The sequence below is a fragment of the Photinus pyralis genome, unplaced genomic scaffold (genome assembly GCF_008802855.1).
Source record: "Photinus pyralis isolate 1611_PpyrPB1 unplaced genomic scaffold, Ppyr1.3 Ppyr1.4_LG5, whole genome shotgun sequence".
NCBI lineage: Eukaryota > Metazoa > Arthropoda > Insecta > Coleoptera > Lampyridae > Photinus > Photinus pyralis.
The window spans coordinates 26,494,489-26,517,255 of record NW_022170596.1 but is presented as its reverse complement, the minus strand read 5'-3'; the positions used below and the strand labels follow the sequence as shown (position 1 = coordinate 26,517,255).

General features: G+C 39.0%; 2 protein-coding genes and 1 pseudogene across 2 annotated transcripts; all 3 read right to left on the bottom strand.

The window, feature by feature from the left end:
- Positions 1-1,045: 1,045 nt before the first annotated feature.
- LOC116171504 lies at positions 1,046-8,379 on the bottom strand (annotated as a pseudogene).
- Positions 8,380-9,779: 1,400 nt separating this feature from the next.
- On the bottom strand, positions 9,780-15,033 carry LOC116172359 (probable multidrug resistance-associated protein lethal(2)03659). Its single transcript, XM_031489566.1, has 11 exons — positions 14,637-15,033; positions 14,462-14,568; positions 14,162-14,407; positions 13,681-14,111; positions 13,174-13,330; positions 11,849-13,117; positions 11,329-11,801; positions 11,049-11,279; positions 10,431-11,000; positions 10,007-10,383; positions 9,780-9,958 (listed from the first exon to the last, which is right to left on the bottom strand). The coding sequence occupies exons 2-11, from the start codon at positions 14,536-14,538 to the stop codon at positions 9,929-9,931; spliced, it is 3,861 nt and encodes a 1,286-aa protein (XP_031345426.1). The 5' UTR covers positions 14,539-14,568; positions 14,637-15,033; the 3' UTR covers positions 9,780-9,928.
- A 1,821-nt stretch (positions 15,034-16,854) lies between these two features.
- LOC116172009 (probable multidrug resistance-associated protein lethal(2)03659) lies at positions 16,855-21,618 on the bottom strand. Its single transcript, XM_031489092.1, has 10 exons — positions 21,495-21,618; positions 20,906-21,151; positions 20,427-20,857; positions 20,222-20,378; positions 18,879-20,147; positions 18,361-18,830; positions 18,082-18,312; positions 17,452-18,030; positions 17,024-17,400; positions 16,855-16,970 (listed from the first exon to the last, which is right to left on the bottom strand). The coding sequence occupies exons 1-10, from the start codon at positions 21,569-21,571 to the stop codon at positions 16,932-16,934; spliced, it is 3,876 nt and encodes a 1,291-aa protein (XP_031344952.1). The 5' UTR covers positions 21,572-21,618; the 3' UTR covers positions 16,855-16,931.
- Between the last annotated feature and the right edge of the window lie 1,149 nt (positions 21,619-22,767).

Below are 22,767 nucleotides of genomic sequence, written 5' to 3'. Positions count from 1 at the left end.
TCACATGGCACGCGCTGACATCACAATTCATTGTGAACCAACCTTCAATTATTTGTAGGTCATGTGCACCTGGTATTCTACTAATTTGATCTATTCAATACATAAATGAAGAAAATAAGAAAATAAATACCGAAAACAATTACAATAAATGTTCGAAGTGTCCTCCTTGACATTCTAAGCAATAACTTAACCGATTTCGTAATTAAATTGGACGGCGGTATTTTTAAAAATGTGACAGCTGTCAATTGTATCTACAACTCATTTGAACTACTCAATAGATTGATGTGTTTTTTTTTAAATCGAACATAGGGAAATTACATTGCATACAAACTCCTATGTTCGCATTTAAAAAAAATTCACTGTATATAAATTAGTTATATGTATTTCGGTTGTTTTATATTGTCTATGTATATGTACTATATATATACATATTTGTTTAAATAAATAAGTTTATTTAAAAAGTTCTAGTAGCAAACGTTTTCGCTCACTTCCCTCCACCCTCCTCTATATTCAGAAGAAAGAAACACTGGAGTGCGGGTATAGTAACACGACAATTCGTAGAAATTTCTACACCGCAAATGGTTACCTTGACCGTGATTTTAACGAAAACTGTGTGTAAAGTTTACACATCTTCGTGTGAAAATACCTACTCCAACACGGGGTAAAATTTTACCACTATCATTTGGTAGACTTTACCAAAATGGATATGGTACAGTCTACCATTCCTCGTGTGGTCGTATATCGACCACTTTCCGTGTTGATTTTTACACGAAACTTTTTACAGTGTACTAAAAATGCCACCTTCAATCAATTCAAAATATACACGTACAATATTAAACGATGGCATTTTAACCCTACCCATTGTGACACTATTTTTTCCAAATGTATATTATCTACTATATTATCTTTTTCTGATTTCAGTACCAACAAGGCAGTTGCAATCATCGCCCGTCTCAATGTCTACGTCCTAATATTCGCTCCCTATTGTCCACGTCGCAATGTCTGCGTCCTAATATTCGCTCCCCATTGTCCACGTCGCAATGTCTGCGTCCTAATGTTTGCGGTCCAATGTACGCATCCTACTGTCTCGGCGTCTTGCGTCCCAATGCCATAGCACCAACGTGGCGTTGACAATACAATTTTTCCGTCTGTCGCTATTTTAGTTTGTTAAATTCAACCTTCAGTTAATAATTAATAGATACGTATCGTTAATTATTTATTTACTCAGTGTCACACCGCAACATTACCTATCTTGGCCATTATTTATTAGCGATATTAATACTTAGATGCAGGGGCGGGGGGTTTTAATTTATTGCATGGAGGCAAGAGTCAATTTTCGTGAATAATAGGGATCGTAAATTAGGATCTACTTAATTTTTAAGTACCTAATGCTACAACGAAGAAAGTCGGTGAGTCATGCCATGCTATCCACACCGGCGTTCTGCAAAAATAGTCCATGCGGCGATGGACGTTCATAAGTGTCTGCGTCTCTGTCCATCTCTATCTCGGTGCCTTATTCGATTAGGACGCTGATTGTGAATATGGGTTTAAAAGAAGTAATATAATTTGCATGGCGGCAATGGACCCTTAAGATCACCTTGCATGGGGGCTTCGGCCCCGTTGCCCCCCATAAGTCGCCGCCTCTGCTTAGATGTAATTAATTTCCAGTCTAACGGTACTTCCGTTACATTGAAGAAGCGTAGATCGGGCAACCCTCTTCGTAGGTGCTCTGAAACTTTTTGTCGCAGCATGGTTATTAACTACTGCGATCATATCGTAATATTTAAACTTTAATCTGACAGAATAATAATGTACACCTGATAAGAGTTTCGATGGGTCATTTAATGGCCCCCAATACTGTTTGCTATCTACAGGCAGGTTGACAATCGGGCACCGAGCTAATTTATTTAATGGACCTGTAGGTATCAGACCTCGTTACCATGCCTCCAATCAAGTCTCTTACAACCATTTTCCTGTCTAACTAAGACGTTCTTCGTAGCTCTACAATTTGTGCTGTAAATGACCAAGATATTCCACTTTACCAGTTTACCTTTTCGGCAATTTTTGTTAGTCTATCAGACATTGTAGTTCCAGTTTGTAAAACCGTGCCACGAAAAATGCCATTTTTATTTTGCAATAACGCGTAAGGATGATCAAATTCCACCACGGTACCTGCGTCCATTACCAGCACTTTATCCGAGTCCATAATCGTGTGCAACCGATGGGCAATTGTCAGCACGGTGCATTGAGAAAATTGTCTCCTAATTGTTGTCTGTATCACGGCATCAGTTAGAGGGTCGACATTTGCTGTAGCTTCGTCCAATATTAGTATTTCATTGTTTCTCAAGATGGCACGTGCTAAACAAATCAATTGCCGTTGACCTACACTGTAATTAGAACCGCCCTCCTGTACGGCAGAGTTTAAACCTAGAATTGAATTTTTTTCAGCGGGAACCGAGAAGAATCGCAGTTACCTAAACTTTGCTCGCGAACTGTTTCCGTCAACTGGACGGCAGCAAGAGCTTTCCACAGGGCATCATCAGGATACTCGTCAAATGGGTCTAGGTTAGTTCTCATTGTGCCGGAGAACAGTACGGGTTCCTGCGGAATAATCGACATTCTTGACCTCAAATCTTTTAAACTGATTTCTTTAATGTTGACCGCACCGATTGAAATCAATCCACTGGTATCGGTGAGTTGAAAAAGCGCATTTATTAGTGAGGATTTTCCCGCACCCGTTCGTCCAACCACCCCAACCTTTTCCATTGGTTTTATGCAGAACGATAAATTTGTAAGTACTGGAGGATCGTGAAGAAAATAGTACAGGAAGGCATCTGAAAATGTTATTGCGCACTTGTTCGGCCAATCTTTCGGTGGATGCGTATCCAAGGTGCTTTCTTGTTCGATTTTATTGTAATTAAGGATTCGTTCTACAGATGTCATTTGATTTTCTGTTTCCGCCGATTGCCGTATTGTAAATTGGAATAAGCCTACTAGTGTAATAGACTGCGTAATTGCTAATCCTACGTTTCCCCCAGAGGGTGCTACCGGCCACTTGTTAGATTCGATTAAGCGAATAAAATGTACTTACAGTCGTCAAAAGCAAAGAAACTGAATGTTACTATGCCGATGTAGATGACACATATGATGTCTAACCAGTAAGCAAATGCATAAGTTGTCGATATGAGTAAGTACCACGCTGAACTGTGCAAGTCCTGAAGTTTATCGAATTCAGCGGTTAAAGTGGGTTCTGCTTCAAAAGCTCGAATTGTTGTAAGTCCTTGTAGTGATGCATTAAGATGTCCGAACACAGGGCTTCTCGCTGAAACGTTTCTTTCGAAATTTCTTCAATTAGTTTATGGTACTTACTGACTCCTTCCAAGCGCTTAATGCTACGGCTCGTGGCCAAATAAAACCGTCTAAGACAATATAAAACGGCAGCTATGGGTGCAGTTGGAACTAAAAGCCAGGGATTTACGGATGCAATCACAGAAACTATAGCACAACACGATAGAGAAAGTTGAACATAATCTAAAAACGCATCTGGCAGCAGTTCATCCATCGCTCCCATATCCTTGGAGAAACGATTTAGAATTCTTCCAGAAGGAGTTGTGTTAAAAAATCTCAACGTTGCATGAATGACGTTGTTAAACATGCTGTCGTGCAATTTAACGGAGGATCTCATACAAACAGTAAAAAACAATAGAGATCTAGCTAGCGATAGAGTGATGAGTGTACTTATTGTCCCAGTGTAGATATAAATGTAGGTGTCGGTTGAGAGGTTGTCCCAAAATCTTGGTTGATATTTTGCGTTGGTGATATTTGCAAAACGGTATGGTTCTACCGTGACCCTAACATAACTCCGAGATTAGATCATATTTCTTTTTGAAACTTACCAGCGCGATAACAATACATCTCCAAAACTGGAGATCAATTGTGTCGCAATAAACAGTGCAGCTATGCAGAGTAAAAAGAACCAATGTGCACCAGCAGTTATGTAGCATATATAAGTATCTAAAGACACTGTCCCTTTCGTGGTTTCTTCGCTATTTTCTAGCGTTTGATTGTTCTCGACTGAAAGGTACGACTCGTGAGATTCACTTACAAATGACGTTTCTTCTTCTGCTTTCGTTGTGCTTTCTTGGTTATGTAGAAGTTTAGCGAAGTCTAAGCCAGATTCCTGAAGTTGGGCATAGGTGCCTTGGGCTTTAACAGTACCATCTTCAATAATAATAATATTGTCAACTTCTTTTAAAAACTGTACTTGGTGAGTCACGAGAATTACGGTGTTGTCTCTCATGTATCCGCAAATGCATCTTTCGAACAATTCTCTCCCAACATGGGTATCAACAGCTGATAGTGGGTCGTCTAACAAATAAATGTCAGCATGCCTATAAACTGCTCTTGCTAAGTTGATTCTAGCACGTTGCCCACCGCTGAGTGACACTCCACGGTCCCCCACGATTGTACTATCACCGTTGGAGAGTAGCTCAAAATCGCGAGACAAGGAGCATACACTTACCACTTCTTTGTACCGAACTTTGTTAAATGGTTGGTCGAACAGAATATTTTGACGGACACTTCCAGAAAAAATCCAAGCCTCTTGCGCGGCTAAGCTTACAGTTCCGACTACTTTCAGTCTACCTTCAGTTAAAGGTAGTTCTTTCAATATCAAGTTGAGTAAACTGCTCTTTCCACTGCCAACAGGTCCAATTATAGCGACGGTTGATCCGCGCTTTACTCTAACGTTGAGGTCCACGAAAATATTGCTACTCATCAACTCACTCCACTTCGCAATTGCGTGACTAATTATAATTTGATCTTTACTAGTATTTATTTCGGCTTCATTGCATATGGTTTGTGATTTTTCATCATTTAGCAGAAAATCATTGAGACGACGAAGAGAAACATTTACCTCCGATACTTGTTCGACCGCACGCACAAAGAAACTGCACATGGTTAGACGAATGACGTTATAAAATGCATTTAGTACAAACACCTTTTCGGCTGTTATATGTTTGCCAAATAGAACATATGACAGAAACGTTATAAATAAAGCAAATGGGGTTCCAAACACAAAGAACGAGTTAATTACACCTCGTAAAAGCGAAATACTACGAATAAGTCCAATTTCGTTCCTAAAATGTATAAGCTTGTGAAAAAGCGTGCAAAAGTTGTGACTTAGTTACCTTCGAGCCAACGAGACTAATTTGGTGAACGGCTTTTCCCATGTGTAGGTACATCTTGATAACTTGTATTCCAGAGATAACCTCGTTCATCAAACGAATCCTTTCGTCAGTTTTGTACGCCATCTTAAAGCGGAACTTCGCAATGAGTTTTGCCAGAGTAACTGCAAACCAAACAAATGATTATTTATCTTTTATTATTTATACAACTGAAAATAAACTTATACAATCGTCAATCTTTTCCCCTAATGGGTTAAGAATGGGGGTGCTCCGGGAGCGGGTTAATTACTTGTCTCCTTATATAGGATGAGGGTACACAAAGAGCGGGAGGTCAGGTCAGACTCATTATATGCATGGGGGCACAGAAGAGTTATCTGCTTATGGAAAGGGAGGCTGTTGTAAATATAATTACCCGAAACGTAATGAGATCCTGTCGCGATCGATTCTTTGTGAGCTATTTTACAAACGCTTTTCTTTCTTTCAATAAAAATGGATAACTTTTCTTCTCTTCTCCTAAAATATCAGTGTTTCCGTATCTATCATTTAAAGTGGTCATGACCGCTTTGTAGTTTTCTGCTGTTGGCGGAAAGCCCAAAAACCAATTCCTTGGCTGGTCCTGACACAGTATTTACCAAGAACAAAGAGCCTACCAACCAAGTCAGTTCTTTATGGTCCGGCAAAAATTCTCAGTTACAATTTAGGCAACTTGATCCTTTTACTTTTTTCGTGAATTCTAGAAGGCTACTTTGGAAAGTTCTCTCTTGATATCTCTGAGCCCCTAGGGTTTTTTTTCTTCCAGTTCGTCTTCCGTAGCTCTTTTGTGCTCCCATGCATAAGCAGATAGCTTTTCTGTGCCTCCATGTATACAGAGTGACAATTTGAAAACTTACCACCCCCCATTTCTTAGTGAATAAACGAGATATGTAAAAAAATCAAAATCCGTTTCGGTAATTCGGAGGGGGAATCACAATGACATAGTTGGCGACGCACCCCCTCACACCCCCTGCGTCCTAGCCAACCCAACTTTTAAATCTTAAATAGTGACCCCCCATGTGTGATACGTCGTTGGAAAGCTCTGAAAAAATGCTTTCCAACCATACCAAATAGCATTACATTTAGGTTAGTAATTATCGTGCAAATCAAAAAATAAACTAATATGGTACATTTGAAATCTGTCGTATTTAAAACGCAACCGGTGAACATAGACGAACCAAGACAGAGATTAATTCAAGAATGTCGAAATATTTGCAAAACCGACATTTGAAAAGGTTCGACAAGAGTTTGAGAATAGATTATAACTGGCGATCAAAAATGAGTTGCTGTCGAGTCGGCTTTGGAAATTCAAGTTAAATACGATTTTCCATGTAAACAAAAATTTCAAAGGGCGACTCGACAGCAACTCTTTTTGATCGCATAGTAATACTGACCAATAACGGAAAACATTTTGAACATTTATTGAAATAAAAGCCAACCTTAGAAAATGTGTCATATTAGTTTATTTTTTGATTTGCACGATAATTACTAACCTAAATGTAATGCTATGAAAAAGATGGGGGTTTATTTTTCCAATGTTCCGTCTTTAGTATGCAAAAAATTGAAAACTAATACGATTGATTGGCGTAAAAAATTTTTTTCTACAAAAAACCTTAATACATTTTTGCTCTAAAATAATTTGGGGAGCCAATAATCGCACGTTATGAATTTTACATTGAAATCTCTATGATGCGTTACGCAAGTCACCACCATGTATAGCGCTTATAAGTAACTATAGAGATACTTACATTGCAAAGGAACGTACGACAATAAAACACCAACACCAAATAATGCCGAAACTCCAACCTGTTGGTACATAAAGTAGGTTGCGGCTATTACTTGGATTGGACCGATAATAAGGAAATGCGCAAATCTTATTCCCACGTCAAATCTGTTTACGTCATTTGACAACAGGTTGACCATTTGTCCGACGGTAGTTGTACCTAGGGCCGCTTTGCTCAATCGCAACGTCTTCCTATAAACCAACGAGCAGCACGCAACTCTGATTTTCAAACCCATATGGAGAAGTGATACCATCAAAGGAGATGTCAATAGTATCCGTAGGAATGCACATCCCACAACACCTGCCGCGAATCCATACGCTGCTGATTTGGAAATGGACTCTTGCCCGCCAAAGTACGCTATAAGTTTTCCAAGAAGCAAAGGTTGGAATAACCTACAAACACATCAATTGAGAACAACCTAGGCAGGATCTACTCCAAACATACTTCAATGGAAACTCAACGATCAAAGATATGATTCCACGTACGAGATAATCGCAGGCAAACAACTTAATCAACACACGCTTTAAGGATGGTTTTCTGTTTAATTTCTGAGCAGCTTCCTCCTCCTTCGCCCAAGCGGTTTCAATTCTGTCCCCGAGTACTTTTGATTGATGAGATGAATAGGCGTGGTACAGATCGGATACTTCCAAGTCTTTGGTTCGTCCAAGCAGGAATGTAGGAATCGCATGCCTATGACAAAATACAATTTAATTGAACGTTGCAGATTAAAAATCGAGACCAACAATGAAAATTAAATTAAGGAGTGCGGTCAAATATCCAAAATAGAGCGGGTGCTGGGCCGAATATCCACTTTCTGTGTCAGAACTCGCACTTGGATGGTTCTAAGTGATCTTTCAGGTCACGCTCAAAACCTTGATTCAAATGCTAGCAATACCAGATAACCCTTCATTCATCCTCACGTCCTGGCAACACCCGGATCATCTACTCACCAAATCGTCGCCACTGAGAGTATGTTCGCATTCTCTCTGGGATTCGGTTTAAGGTTTTTGCAAATTTCGAAGTCCATTTCTCAGCTTTCCATATGAAACTTAAGAAATTAGTATGCACTTGTTTCACTAGGCATCTACAGTGTGTACCCACTGGAAGAAAACGTCGCGACTTTAGAATACTCTCTAATCTGTATGTTTATGATGTTTATAATATTTTATTTATTTGAAAATATAGTCTTTAGTATTTTATCACTTTATCGATATCTCCAAACATTCACATTTATACGACGAATCAAAGATACTTTCCCGACACCGACACGTGTTACATAAGAAGATAGTGAACTTATCACCCGGGTAGATACTAATTTTTTTTATATTTTGATCTTAAAATAAACTCGTCACGTACCGCTTTCAATTGTTCATGAATAAAACACTTAATAGTTAATAATAATAGTTTGATAATAAGACTCAATAGGTGTATTCCTTTCAGGTGATTTAGCTAAGTTAAATCAATTATTGTTTTTTCATTACACTCATTTCCCTTGAATAGAAATCACTCAATAAGTGAAGCGCACTCGCCTACTATATGTATGGTTGTTTAGCGCCACAGTTTCTTTACAAATAAATAGAATATTTTAGGGAATACCAAAAGATGCATTTTTATGTGGTTGATTGGTGTTTGTATGATGTATATGATTAACTTGTAGTTAAATGTAACAGTTTTATAAATTTCCTGGAAAATGGAAAATATGTCCGATAGATATCCTCGCACGATTAGGGCGTTTTGTGCGAGTGCATCAGTAACCAGCAACAGTTTTTTGTGTGCAGTACATCAGCGGTATATTGTAGAGCTCAAGCCATCAGAAAGCCTTTTTTGTATCTTGATGTATAAAATTGGAAAAGAAAATAACAACGAAATCGGTAAATTTCGGTTTCACTGGGCATAACTTCGTAAGTACCTAATCGTGATTTTCCTGTTTTCTTTACAATATGATATTAACTCTTTAACTGTGCAGTTTTCCTCTTATTTGACCATCGTCGTAACTTTGGTTTCCGAAATACCCATGATAGATTTTCTTGGATATATTTAATTTATGCGGTGGCTTATACCATTGCTTTAGACCACGGAGATAAGGAAAAACATATGAAAAGCCAGAGAAGTCACTTCGGATAATTTTTCACTCCACTGCACTCCCTCACGCCATCGCCATCCCTAACCATCCCGATCAATAAGGGAAAATCTGGACCAGCGCATACGGAAGTTTGGTTACCATACTTAACCTATAGTAGGTAGGTATTTATAAAAATTAAAGTATAAAAAAAGTGTTTAATTCATACCAAACTTCACAGTTTTAAAAATGGACTTTTTCTATTCGAAACTGAAAAATAAAGGTATTAGTATATCTTAAACGAACTTTTTTTTGTAGGAAGGGAAAATAAATGAAAATTTTTGCAGCTAGGCGTCATTGTGCAACCGGTTTGCATATTAAGGGGGTTGGCCCGCCATTCTTTGAAATACAATCTCCACTTTTCAAAAATGAACTTGAGAATGTTTAGTATTAAGGGTCACTTTACGTGGTTTCCTTTTGAAAGTCTTAGACTGAATGCTTCAAAAATTTTCCAGACTAACCCTTTCTTATTTTTTAATTCTCACCTTTTTCCATACGGCGTCTAATAAGTAAACCATCCTTCTCGAAAAAATACATTGCCGTTTCCCTGTGATGCGTTCTACTTGGGACATACTGTATATACCATACAAAACAGGTTACCTAAGGTTAGTTTAGACGTTGTGAACAGGGTCATATAATGCAAAAAGAAAATCACCCTAAATCAGAAAATCTTTATTTTAGTACAGTTCCAGTTTGAATACAATTCACGCCTACTAATTTCACACTCTAAACGCATTACAGTCTATTGTAAAGCAACCCTTCCAAATAAAAATGTGGAACAGAATCAACAATAGTTTTTGAAGCGGTTAATCTTCTTTTAATGCTTCTTCGTAGCTCTACAAAAACAGATAATAGACATAAAATGTGTTGAATGTATATTTTACCTTTTTGGCAAATTTGGTTAGTGAATCAGCCATAGCAGTACCCGTTTCCGCAACCATGCCGTAAAACACTCCCTTTGGATTTTGCAACAGATTGTAAGGATGATCAAACTCCACCATGGTACCAGCATCCATTACTAATACTTTATCCGAGTCCATAATTGTATTTAACCGATGAGCAATGGTTAAAACAGTGCATTGGCCAAATTTCTGTCTGATTGTTGTTTGTATAACAGTGTCAGTTTGTGGATCCACATTCGCAGTGGCTTCGTCTAATATCAGTATTTTGTTATTTCTCAAGATCGCGCGTGCTAAACAGATTAACTGCCGTTGCCCTACACTGTAATTAGAACCACCCTCTAATACAGCGGAGTTTAAACCTACAATGGCCTTTTTGTAAACCGTGACTGGGAAAAACCCAAATTACCGAGACTTTGCACGCGAACTGTTTCTTTCAATTGGACGTCATCAAGGGCTCTCCACAAGGCATCGTCAGGATACTCATTGAACGGATCTAGGTTAGTTCGCATAGTGCCCGAAAAAAGCACGGGCTCTTGCGGAATGATCGATATTCTTGATCTCAAATCCTTCAGATCTATTTCTTTAATGTTGATACCGTCGATTGTAATCAATCCCGTTGTTTCAGTCAGTTGAAAGAGCGCATTAATTAAGGAAGATTTTCCCGCACCCGTTCGCCCCACTACTCCAATTTTTTCTAGAGGTTTAACATGGAACGACAAATTCTTAAGTACGGGCGGATCTTCAGGAAAATAATTTAAGAAAGCATCAAAGAATTTTATTGCGCCCTTATTTGGCCAACCTTCTGGGGGATGTGCGTTCAATATTTTTTCGTGCTCGACGTTATTGTAGAGTAAAATGCGTTCTACGGATGTCATTTGATTTTCTGTTTCAGCAGATTGTCGAACTGTCCACTGGAATAAACCTATTAGTCCCAAAGATTGCGTAATGGCTAATCCAACATTTCCTCCAGGGAGTGCTGTAAAGCATGACATTATTATTTAACGAGTTACAGCTAGAGACGTACCGTTCTCAATGGCGAAGAAGCTAAATGTCACTATGCAGATGTAGATTACACAGATACAGTCTAGCCAATACGCAAATGCGTGCGATGTTGTTATAAACAAGTACCACGCAGCACTGTGCAAGTCCTGAAGGCCGTCGAATTCGTGGATTAAAATTGGTTCTGCTTCAAAAGCGCGAATTGTGGTCAATCCTTGTAGAGACGCGCTTAGATGTCCGAACACAGGACTTCTTGCTACAGATAGTTAAGATCATGTTGCGTCTTATTACAATATAGTACTTACTGACACCTTCCAAGCGTTTTATACTGCGACTGGTCGCTAAATAGAAACGCCTAATACAATACAAGATACCAGCCAGAGCGGCGGTTGGCAGTAGAAGCCAGGGATTAACGGATGCGATTACACCAACTATCGCAGTACACATCAACGAAAGTTGAACGAAATCCAACATCGCACTAGGCAGCAGCTCGTCCATTGCGCCCATATCCTTCGAAAAACGGTTGAGAATTCTTCCAGAAGGGGTTGTGTTAAAGAATCTCATTGCGCCACAAATAACGCTATTAAACATGTTGTCGTGTAACTTAGCGGAAGATCTCATGCAAACAGTAAAAAATGACACTGACCGAGACAGAGTTAGGATGATAACTGTAACTGTTATTCCAGCGTAGATGTAAATGTAAGTTTCGGTTGAGAAATTCCAAAAGCTATTTTCAACCGCTTCATTTTTGACATTACGATTTTCTTCTACTGTGACCCTAATGTAAACATACTGTAAATACGTGCAAAATACCTTTGTACTTACCAGCGCGATATAAACACGTCTCCAAAACTGGAAGTCAATTGTGCCGCTACAAATAGGGCGCCAATACACAACAAAAAGAACCAGTTTGCACCAGCAGTTACATAGGATTTGTACACATCCAAAGTTACCGTTCCCTTCGTGGTTTCCTCACTACGATATTCAAAAGATTGATGGATATCCTGAAACGAATTTATACTGGAAATCGAGTTTGATCTTAGAAATTCTCTGGCCGGTAGAATTTCTTCCTTTGCTCCTTTTTCCCCTCCTTCGGTCGTTAAAAGTCTGGCAAAGTCTAAACCGGACTGCTGAAGTTCTTCAAAAGTCCCCTGCGCATTAACTCGGCCATTTTCAAGTATAATAATTTGGTCAACGTCTTTCAAAAATTGCACTTGGTGTGTCACGAGGACTACAGTCTTGTCTTTTAAGTAGCCCCATATGCACCTGTCAAACAATTCACGCCCAACGTGGGTATCAACTGCGGAAAGTGGGTCGTCTAACAGATAAATGTCGGCTTCTCTGTAAATTGCTCGGGCCAAGTTAATTCGAGCACGTTGCCCACCACTGAGCGACACTCCACGATCCCCCACTATGGTTTTATCTCCGTTCACGAAGAGTTTAAAGTCGCGAGATAAGGAGCATACCCGTACCACGTCTGTGTATCGTTGTTTATCGAAAGGTTTGCCGAACAAAATGTTTTGGCGAACAGTGCCTGTGAAAATCCATGACTCTTGCGCGGCTAAACTTATACAACCGTCAATCTCTAGTTTGCCCTCAGTCAATGTTAGCTCTTTCAAGATCAAACTCAGCAAACTACTTTTTCCACTTCCAACAGGTCCAATTATTGCAATAGTTGAACCGCGTTTTACCTTAACGTTGAGGTTCTCGAACAGATTGTTACTCATTGACTGGTCCCATTTTGCAACCGCGTCAGTAATACTAATTGAGTGTTCAAGTAAATCGTTACCGAGTTGCGTTTCATGGTTCGAATGAGTTGGTTTTTCATCGTTCAATAAAAAATCGTTAAGACGTTTTATGGAAACATTTGCTTCGGCGATTTGTGCAACGGCTTGCACAAAGAAATTGCACATATTTAAACGAATGACATTGTAAAACGCATTCATCACGAACACTTTTTCAGCCGTTATGTGCTCACCAAACATTATATACGCAAAGATTGATATGAACAATGAGAACTGCGTCCCAAACAAGAAGAAAGAGTAAATCAATCCTCGTAAGTAGGAGACACTTCGGATGAACTTCACTTCGCTCCTAAAAATTCGTTAGTAGGTACCAAAAAGGTAAAAGCAAAGCGACCAACTACCTACCTTCGGGCCAAGGAAACGAATTTGGCGAAAGGCTTTTCCCAAGTGTACATCTTGATTACTTGTATTCCAGAAATAACTTCGTTCATTAAACGAACCCTTTCATCAGTTTTGTATGCCATCTTGTATCGAAATCTTGCAATGAGTTTTGCCAGTATAACTGTAAAAGGTGTTAAAATTTAATTTACGCAGACTATTTTTGGTTAGCAAAAGTTGATGTGCGGATTTATGTATCCAGATAAAAAGATAACATAAAACACATGTGCAAATTGTACATATTATATAATATGGAGTAGATGAAGAATAAAATATTGCTTTCCATCCACTTGGAATTTGCACATGTTTTCAATAAATGGAGTGATTCGATAGAGTAGCAAAGCTTTTTGTGAATTTTTAATCAAAATCTGGGCACAGTAAACAGATCTGTTTAAAGAAAGAGATTGTAGATGGTTTTGAGGAGGTTTATATCGTACTTCTGTTACGGTAGTTTATGTGTCTCTCAAAACTTACATTGTAAAGGCACGAACGATAACAGTGCACAGACCCCTATTATTGCCGCAATTCCAACCTTTCGGTACATAAAATACGTTGCAGCGAGCATTTGGATTGGTCCAACAACCAAATATTGGGCAAAGAGCACGGCCACATCAAATCTGTTTACATCATTCGATAACAAGTTGACCATTCGTCCAATTGTGGTATCACCAAGTGCTGCTTTATTTAACTTCAATGCCTTTCGGTAAACCAACGAGCAACAAGCAATCCTTATTTTCATACCAACGTGCAGAAGTGTCACCATATAAGGAGACATCAACATAACCTGTAAAAGTGCGCATCCTACGATACCCCCCGCGTAACCATACGCTTCCGATTTTGATATGGTATTTCCCTCTGATGCATAGTATGAAATTAGTTTCCCTAAGAGTAACGGCTGAAGCAATCTACCATCACAAATTGTTAACAACGTAAAGAAAGGTCTTTTAAAATTTACCGCGATCCAAATTCAATTATCAAGCACATTATTCCACGTTGAATGTAATCGAAAGCAAACAATTTTATCAGCACTCGCTTCAACGAAGGTTTTCTCTTTGATTTCACAGCGTTGGCCTCCTCTTCTCTCCATGCGGCTTCTATTCTGTCTCCAAGCAGTTTTGATTTATGGCCAGAATAAGCTTGGTACAAATCGGACACCTCCAAATCTTTCTTTCGTCCCACAAGGAACGTTGGAATTGTATGGCTAAAACATGAAGAAATTAAAGCTGACTGTAAGACGATGAAAAACGCTTCTCACCCAATCGTTGCAACTGATAAAATGTTTGCATTCTCTCTCGGATTTGGTTTGAGATCCTTGCATAATCCCAAATCCATTGTTGGGTCACGTTTTTACGAAATTATAACCTACGAAATGAATAATAATTATTGTTGTCTAAGATTACGATGCCAAACAGTGGGGATTTGCAACTTACCTGAAAAGAAACCCTCCCCCTTTCTCAAAAAAGATTTTTTTCTAGTACATCGGTGAATTACGCCTTGTCATTTATGTGTAAAAGATCTATAACTTCCTATCTTGGCACTTCACTAATCTATAATTATATTTATCTCATATATAAAAATCTTGAGTCACGGGGTTTGTGGTCGCATTCCCCCTAAACGGCTCGACTGATTTCTATGTTATTTTTTTTGTTTTTTGGGTATGTATGAGAATAGGTCGTAAAGTAGGCACGTTACATACTGCTAAGTTACTGTATAGTTCGCCGGGCGTATGTCGCATCTAAGAAAACATTGACTGATAGGCGGTATGAAGTTGAGTCATTGTAAGCGTAGAGTACCGTTTCGTGCATATCGAGTGAGACAACCAGAAGTGCCCCTTTCGGACCGCGTCGATATAGGATTCTATTGCGTATGGTGTAATCTCGCTCAATCGTTTGCCACGGAACGCTGGAGAACGTCACATATTTTGAACCACGCACTTGATGAACTCGAAGCCCAAAAACGAATGCCTTGGTCAGTCGCAATGAGATTAACGACGGCTCAAAACCGAATGCTCTAATTCTGTTCGTTCTGGACTAATCCCTACTACTATTTTTAAATTGTTTAGCACGGCCAATAGGTTAACGCATCTTTAACCATGAACGAATCGAATTCGTCCATCTCGACTAATTGGGTTTTCCTCGTTTTTTCAAGAACCTTGAAAATGAACTCCAAACACATTAAAAAATTAGTGGTACTCATTTTTTTGTCAAGAGAAATCGTTGTGATTAGCAAACACGATTTTAAAATGAACGGCGTTTGAAAAGTGTCGAATGACCGCCACGTTGCTGTGACGTCACTACGCACGTTGGCGCTCAGCCGTAGCATTGCGTTTTGACGGAAAAAAGCGTCGAATAATTATTGCATTTGTGCCTGGGTGTGATAGCAGAAGTCATCGCGATCCTAATAAATTGTATATAAACGAACAGGAAATATACGAAAAAAGTTCGACGTGATACCGCGAGTTTGACATCCCATTTGTATTGTTGTGAAGACGATTCTAATTAAAGTACATAATGTCGATTTACTTTCAGTCAGTTATCGACGAAAATCCATCGATATATAATATTGTAATTGTAATTCAGAATATGATTTACTTCGAACTCTGTTCTGGGCATATCTGTGCCCTTACAGTGCACACATTTTTCTCTATTTTCACTTCCACATATCCAACACCCTAATTTTCTCGTTGAAATCCGTAAGGTGCATACTTTCTACACTATACCTTGCACTATACACACAAAACTTGATGTTATACTTCCTATGAACCATAACAGATTTGCTTCTGGGCTTTGACTCCACTCAAACGAGTGGCATGGAAAAACTCACTTTTCGAGAAAAAGGCGGCGACCATTAACACTTCAACCTTTGGCAGACTATCTAACTGCCCCTTTACGAACCAGTCAGAACTCAGTTTATGGCAGATTGCCATAATAAGTCGAATCGAACTCCTATCAGTGTCATGCACTAATATAACTCCCGATCGGCAACCCGCGTAGTGACGTAAGCGACGCTCGGCCAATATCGGCATGTCGTCGGTTGCATGACAAATTTCAAAGTTTTACGATATTATATGTTGTTTATTGACATTCTGCAATTAGGAAAAAAAGTTTTGTATATGAGATGTTTAATTACAGGTTATAAACTTTACAGTAAGACACATAAAAGTTACAATATTTTTTTTCAGGAAGACCCTATTACGCGCGCACTAGGGCTATAAATCAAACCTACGGCCGCCTTTAAAATTGCAAGCCAGCGATTACTTTTATATTAATTTCTTGAATTCTTGAGGACATCGGCGGTTGTTCCTTATTACAGTCCCTTGAATTTTCACAAATCTGCCTTTTGCTCAAATAATTTGGTATTTAAGTATGCCCAGGTATCGACCATAGCTCCAAATCATGACATAGTTGTTCAAGACCTTCATCGTTTTTCTGTAGGATTTTAAAAAATCCATCAATCAACTTATAATTAAAATTCAAAATATATTATCTTCGCGAAAAGGAAATACCTTCCGGGCCGATCTTAATTCGAATGAAATTATGTGCTATATTTAATTAAACTAATTATGCAATAAAGTTGCCGCATAAAACTCCAAAATCAAATCAAAGGGAACCTTAGCGTGTTACTTGCCCTGAAATAGAACACTCCGAATGAGTTATCACAGAATTTATTTCTTATGTTATGTATATTAATAAATTATTAATAAAATCTACGCGATTGAATAGGAACTAATCAGTCTGGTGAATCCCAAACACTCTTTCGTAACTCTAAAAAGAAGAATGTAACAGAACGTGAATCACGTCAAACAGTAGGTACGTACCTCCTTCGCGAGTTTTGTAAGAACCTCACTAATACTTGGCCCGGTTTGTAAAACCATCCTGAACAATATCCCATTCGTATTTTGTAACAGAAGATGAGGATGGTCAAATTCTACCATAGTTCCGGCATCCATTACTAATACTTTGTCAGAATCCATGATGGTGTTCAGACGATGTGCTATTGTAAGGACGGTACATTGAGCAAATTGTTTTCTTATGGTACATTGTATCAGAGCATCGGTTTGTGGATCCACATTTGCAGTTGCCTCATCCAATATCAAAATTTTGTTGTTACGTAGTATGGCTCGAGCTAAACATATAAGTTGTCTCTGACCGACACTGAAATTAGAGCCTCCCTCCTTCACGGCGGAGTGTAAACCTAAAGCTGGCCATTGTATAAACATATTAACACGTGATCGTTTATGATTACCTAAATTAAGTTCAGCGATTGTATGCTTCAATTTCACGTCTTCTAAAGACTTCCAAACAACATCATCGGAATATTCGTCGAATGGATCTAAATTTTTTCTCATAGTCCCCGAGAATAGCACGGGTTCTTGTGGAATGATCGATATTCGCGACCGCAGATCGTCGAGGCCCACCTCTTTCACGTCGATACCATCGATTAAGATCCCCCCGTCGGTGTCGGTAAGTTGGAAGAGAGCGTTGATTAGCGACGATTTTCCAGCACCGGTTCTTCCGACTATTCCGATTTTTTCTAGAGGTTTTATGGTGAACGACAGATTCTTAAGCACTGGAGGATCTTCGGGAAAGTAACTTAGGTATACGTCAACAAACTTCACTTCGCCGTGCTCGGGCCAAACTTTGGGCGGTTTCTTATCTTCTTTCTTTTCCACTCGTTCGTGTTCTATTTTGTTATACTCGAGAACTCGTTCAACTGCCGTCATTTGATTTTCAACTTCAGCGGATTGTCTCACCCCTAATTGGAGGAATCCTAGAAGTCCCATAGATTGCGTTATTGCCAAGCCTACGTTTCCACCGGACGTCGCTGTAATCACGTATGAGATGGAGGAAATAATACTTAAGGGTCAATGCATACAATCTCCAATGATTAGAAAGCTGAATGCCACCAAGGCGACGTAGATAACGCAGACTATATCTAACCAATAGGCAAAGGCACGAGATGTGGCTATAAAAAGGAACCATGTTGTACTATGTAAATCTTGAAGACTATCGAATTCATTAATTAGAACCGATTCTGCCCTAAGAGCGCGAATGGTTGTCAGTCCTTGAAGCGACGCATTTAAATGACCGAAAACGGGACTGCGTGCTACAATTTCTTTTATTTGAAAAGGACGAGGTGAGGGTGAATACTTACTGACCCCTTCTAGGCGCTTTACATTACGACTTGTAGTCAAATATAACCGCCTTAAAAAGTAAAAGATGATTGCTAACACTGCGGTCGGTATAAGAAGCCAAACGTTGGCCGTTATGATTACTATAATTGTACCGATAAGCATCAGGAATATTTGGAAGAAGTCTATCATTGCAATCGGCAGTAGCTCATCAATGGCACCCATATCCTTAGAAAAGCGATTGAAGATCCTGCCCGACGGATTTGTGTTAAAGAAGCGCATGGTCGCTCTGCTAATGCTTTCAAACATATTGTCGTGCAATTTGATGGATGATTTCATACAAACTGTGAAAAACATTAACGATCGCGATATTGCAAATGTTACCGTTGCAGCTATAATTCCTATATAAATGTACGTAAAGGTATCGGTTGAAAAATTCCAGAAGCCTTCAACCCGATCTCCACCATTATATCTGTTTTCTTCTACAGTAACCCTGCGATTGTAATTAACTCAACGGGTTTACCTGCATCTAGATACTTACCACCTTGACAAAAATACGTCACCGAAACTGACTGCCGTCTGCGAAGCAACGAATAAGAAGAGCACGATGAATACAACAAACCAATTTGTTCCTGCATGTATATACGATCTATATACGTCTACGGAAACAGTTCCCTTGGATCGTTGTTCTTCATTTTCTTGTATTGCTTCTTGAATAGTTTCCTCGAAGGACGTTGTGCTGGAAATTGAATTTTGTCTCGCAATTTTTACGCGCTCCGCCTTTTGTTCTTCATCTACATTTAGAAGCTTAGCAAAGTCCAAACCAGATCCTTGTAATTCTTCAAATGTGCCTTCTGCTTTGATCGCGCCTTGTTCTATGATAATTATTTTATCAACATCTTTCAAAAATTGCAGCTGGTGGGTGACTAGGATAACCGTTTTTCCGCGCAAAAACCCGGTAACGCACCTATCGAACAGTTCTCTTGCCACGTGTGTATCAACTGCTGAAAGTGGGTCATCAAGCAAGTAAATGTCTGCGTCTTGATAGACCGCCCTTGCCAGATTTATTCTAGCTCGTTGTCCGCCGCTTAGAGATATACCGCGTTCGCCGACGACGGTTACGTCCCCATGTGGAAGAAGAGAAAGGTCTCTTTTTAAAGAACATTTTTTCACTACGTCTTTGTAACGAGTCCTATTGTAATCGTTGTTAAATAGAATATTTTTACGAACAGTTCCTGTGAAGAGCCAAGGTTCTTGGGATGCATAGCTTATGTTTCCATTTATTTTCAATTGGCCGTCAGATAAAGGTAGTTCCTTCAAAATTAATTGCAATAGGCTACTTTTCCCGCTGCCGACCGGTCCGATTATGGCAACAACCGACCCTTGTTTAACCCTTAAATTTAGATTCTCAAACACATTGTCGCTTGAAAATTCATTCCATTTTGCTATACCATTACCGATCTCGATAGCATCCACCTTTTCAAGGGAGGAGTTCTGAATTTCGCCTGTACGATTGTTGGACAAGAGCGGGATGGATTTCTCACTACGTCTTAAAAATTCATTCAGACGTGTAATCGAGACAAGGGCTTCCGATACTTGGGCGACTGCTTGCGTGAATATGTTGTACATATTGATACGTATAACGTTATATAATGATGTGAGAACAAATACTTTCCTGGCTGAAATATGGTTGCCAAATAGCACGTAGGTCAATATTGATACGAACAGAGAAAATTGAGTTGAAAACAGGAAAAATGAGTACATCATTCCACGTATGTAGGAAGCGCTACGTATGTACTTAATTTCATTTCTGAAAAGATTAAATGATTAACGTCGAACAGATTTATAGAAATTTCACAAACGTCTCGTCCGAGGTTAACCTACCTTCGAATGAACGCCACGAATTTGGCAAATGGTTTTTCCCAAGTGTACATCTTTATCACCTGTATTCCTGTAACAACTTCATTCATTAAACGCACCCTTTCGTCAGTCCTATACGCTGTTTTATTACGAAGTTTTGCAATGAACTTTGCAAACACAACTGTAAAACATGGGGTCATTGTTTATCGCGACTTGTGAAGTTACCTACATTGACCAGCGATGAACAGAAATGAAGCCGATACACCTATCACTGCCGAGATGCCAACTTCCCTGTACATTAAATAAGTTGCAAGACCTGCTTGCAAAGGACCAACCACCAAGTACTGGGCAAATAGGGTCGCCGAGTCAAATCTATTGACATCATTCGACAACAAATTTACCATTTGCCCAACTGTAGTTTCTCCGAGCGCCGTTCTGCTCAGTTTGAGTGCTTTTCGATAAACCAACGAACAACAAGCTACCCTCATCTTCATGCCAATATGGGCAAGCTCTAGTATGTAGGGCGCCAAAATTAGTACCTGCAAGAGTGAACAGGCAACCACGCCACCTGCATACCCGTACGCCTCATTTTTGGTCATCGTAGTTTGACCGGGAGAAAAATACGTTATAAGCTCTCCCAATAGTAGGGGCTGAAAAATTCTGAAACAGAGCCTATTAACAAGCGCAAAAATCACTTAGACAACGCACCTCGCTACGAATTCAATTATAAGACATAGGATCCCTCGTTTGAGGTAGCTCAAACCAAACATACGAACCAAGACACGTCCAAGCGAAGGTTTCCTTTTCGATTTTGAGGCCAATGTCTCTTCCGTTCCCCATAATTCTTCTATTCGATCTCCTAACGCTTGTGACTGGTGTCCAGAAAATGTTTCGTACAAGTCTGATACTTCTATATCCTTTTTATATCCAAGGCTAAACGTAGGTATCGTATACCTGTAGATAAAAGTAAAATATTAGACTTTTCTACTGTTCAAATAATTTTCTTGTAGCATTTCCAGGGAATGTGTTAATTAATCAAAACGTGGGCATAGTGATTTGCGAATTTAAGCGGCACCATGGATAAGAAGATGACTGTGAATGCTAATTTGATAACACCACTGCCTACATTATTTTTATTAAAACATAAGCATAGTATAATTTTATTATCTTTAAGATCCAACGGAAGGTCACAACAGTTATTACGGAAAATTAAAAGTTGCGAGTGCAGTTAGTTTATATATGTGGCGATTGGTTACGAACTTTTACAGTGATAAACATGAAGTAACTTGGTACTCACGATATCGTTGCGATGGATAAAATATTAGCTCTTTCCCTTGGATTAGGTTTGCTCTTTTTGGAAAGACCCAAGTCCATTTCTCGTCATTCAATTTTCCTATGTACAGAGCAATTTACACTACGATAATAAAGTTCCTGAAATACCTACTTGTTCCAATCGTTCGCGCTTATCAATTGCGTAGTACGAGTACTTTCAATAGTGTTTAAGGTGATAAACAAACCCGTTGTCAATTAGGCACGCCAACGTGCATTATTAAATAGATAGGGGCATTTTTAATCCAACTTGAACACTCATTTGTTGATGTTGTGTTTGTCAACTTTATACCAAGAATTGCAAAACAATGCTACTTCTTATGATCTTCCTAGGTCTTTTATTACTTCAGAGGTCTCAAGCCTTCTTCAACTGCTTGTATTTATAACTCATCGACTCTGTAGTGAAATAAGTCCTCTTGAGTAAATAGCTTTGATCTGTTTCTACAGAACCCCATGTGTAATTATTATGAGTTACGACTGACGACGGTGGTTGCCTCCACTGCCTTCTGCCATTATCTCCCCACAACTCTTCCTATATTTGCCTCCATAGACATTCCCTCGACTTGTTGCTATTTGTATCGTCTACTATTTTACCTTTGAATTTGAATTTTTTTCCTACAACGTACTTTTTCTCTTCCATTTTAGATCCATTCCCTCGTTGTTGCTATTTGTATTCGCATCATACTATTTTCCAACCTTTGAATTTGAATTTTTTTCCTACAACGTACTTTTTCTCTTCCATTTTCGACAAAATCGATCCTGTAGTAACCCTGTATATGCCTCAAAAGTAGGTTCTATGCTTTTTTCGTCATAAAGGTTTAATTTTGGATTTAAATTTTTAGCGTTTTTGAGAGAGATAGGTAAAGTAGAATTTCTAGAGATTAGGTATTTAAGGGTCCGTGAAGTTAGCAGCACATTGAAGGCACAAATGTCGAGACTAGGTGGGTTGGTTAGTGATTCGTTTGTGCCGGTTTGTGCCGTAAAAAGTTTGCCAGCAAAACATACCGTTTGGAAATTATTTCGATTTTTAGATGTGCTGCTAACTTCGCACACTTTTGTCGGCACAAATCACAAGACTGGGTGGATTGGTTAGTGCTTCGTTTTGATAAAATACGCGCCATTGGTTATTAAAAATTTCTGCTTTTCTACGCAAAGGCTAACTTTAGTGGAAATATGCTAACTACATTTGTTGTAGGAAATTTTCGTCTCTTTAATTTTGCTAACCACATATTTTCTCGTAA

Coding starts and splice junctions, on each gene's coding strand:
- LOC116172359 (XM_031489566.1), bottom strand. CDS start 14,538: ATGGATTTGGGATTATGCAAGGATCTCAAACCAAATCCGAGAGAGAAT. Junction 11,802..11,848: donor GACGTGTTTATATCGCGCTG/GTAAGTACAAAG, acceptor TGTTTACATTAG/GGTCACAGTAGAAGAAAATC. Junction 11,001..11,048: donor CTTCTTCGCCATTGAGAACG/GTACGTCTCTAG, acceptor CATGCTTTACAG/CACTCCCTGGAGGAAATGTT.
- LOC116172009 (XM_031489092.1), bottom strand. CDS start 21,571: ATGGACTTGGGTCTTTCCAAAAAGAGCAAACCTAATCCAAGGGAAAGA. Junction 18,031..18,081: donor CTTTCTAATCATTGGAGATT/GTATGCATTGAC, acceptor ACGTGATTACAG/CGACGTCCGGTGGAAACGTA. Junction 16,971..17,023: donor TTACAAAACTCGCGAAGGAG/GTACGTACCTAC, acceptor TCTTCTTTTTAG/AGTTACGAAAGAGTGTTTGG.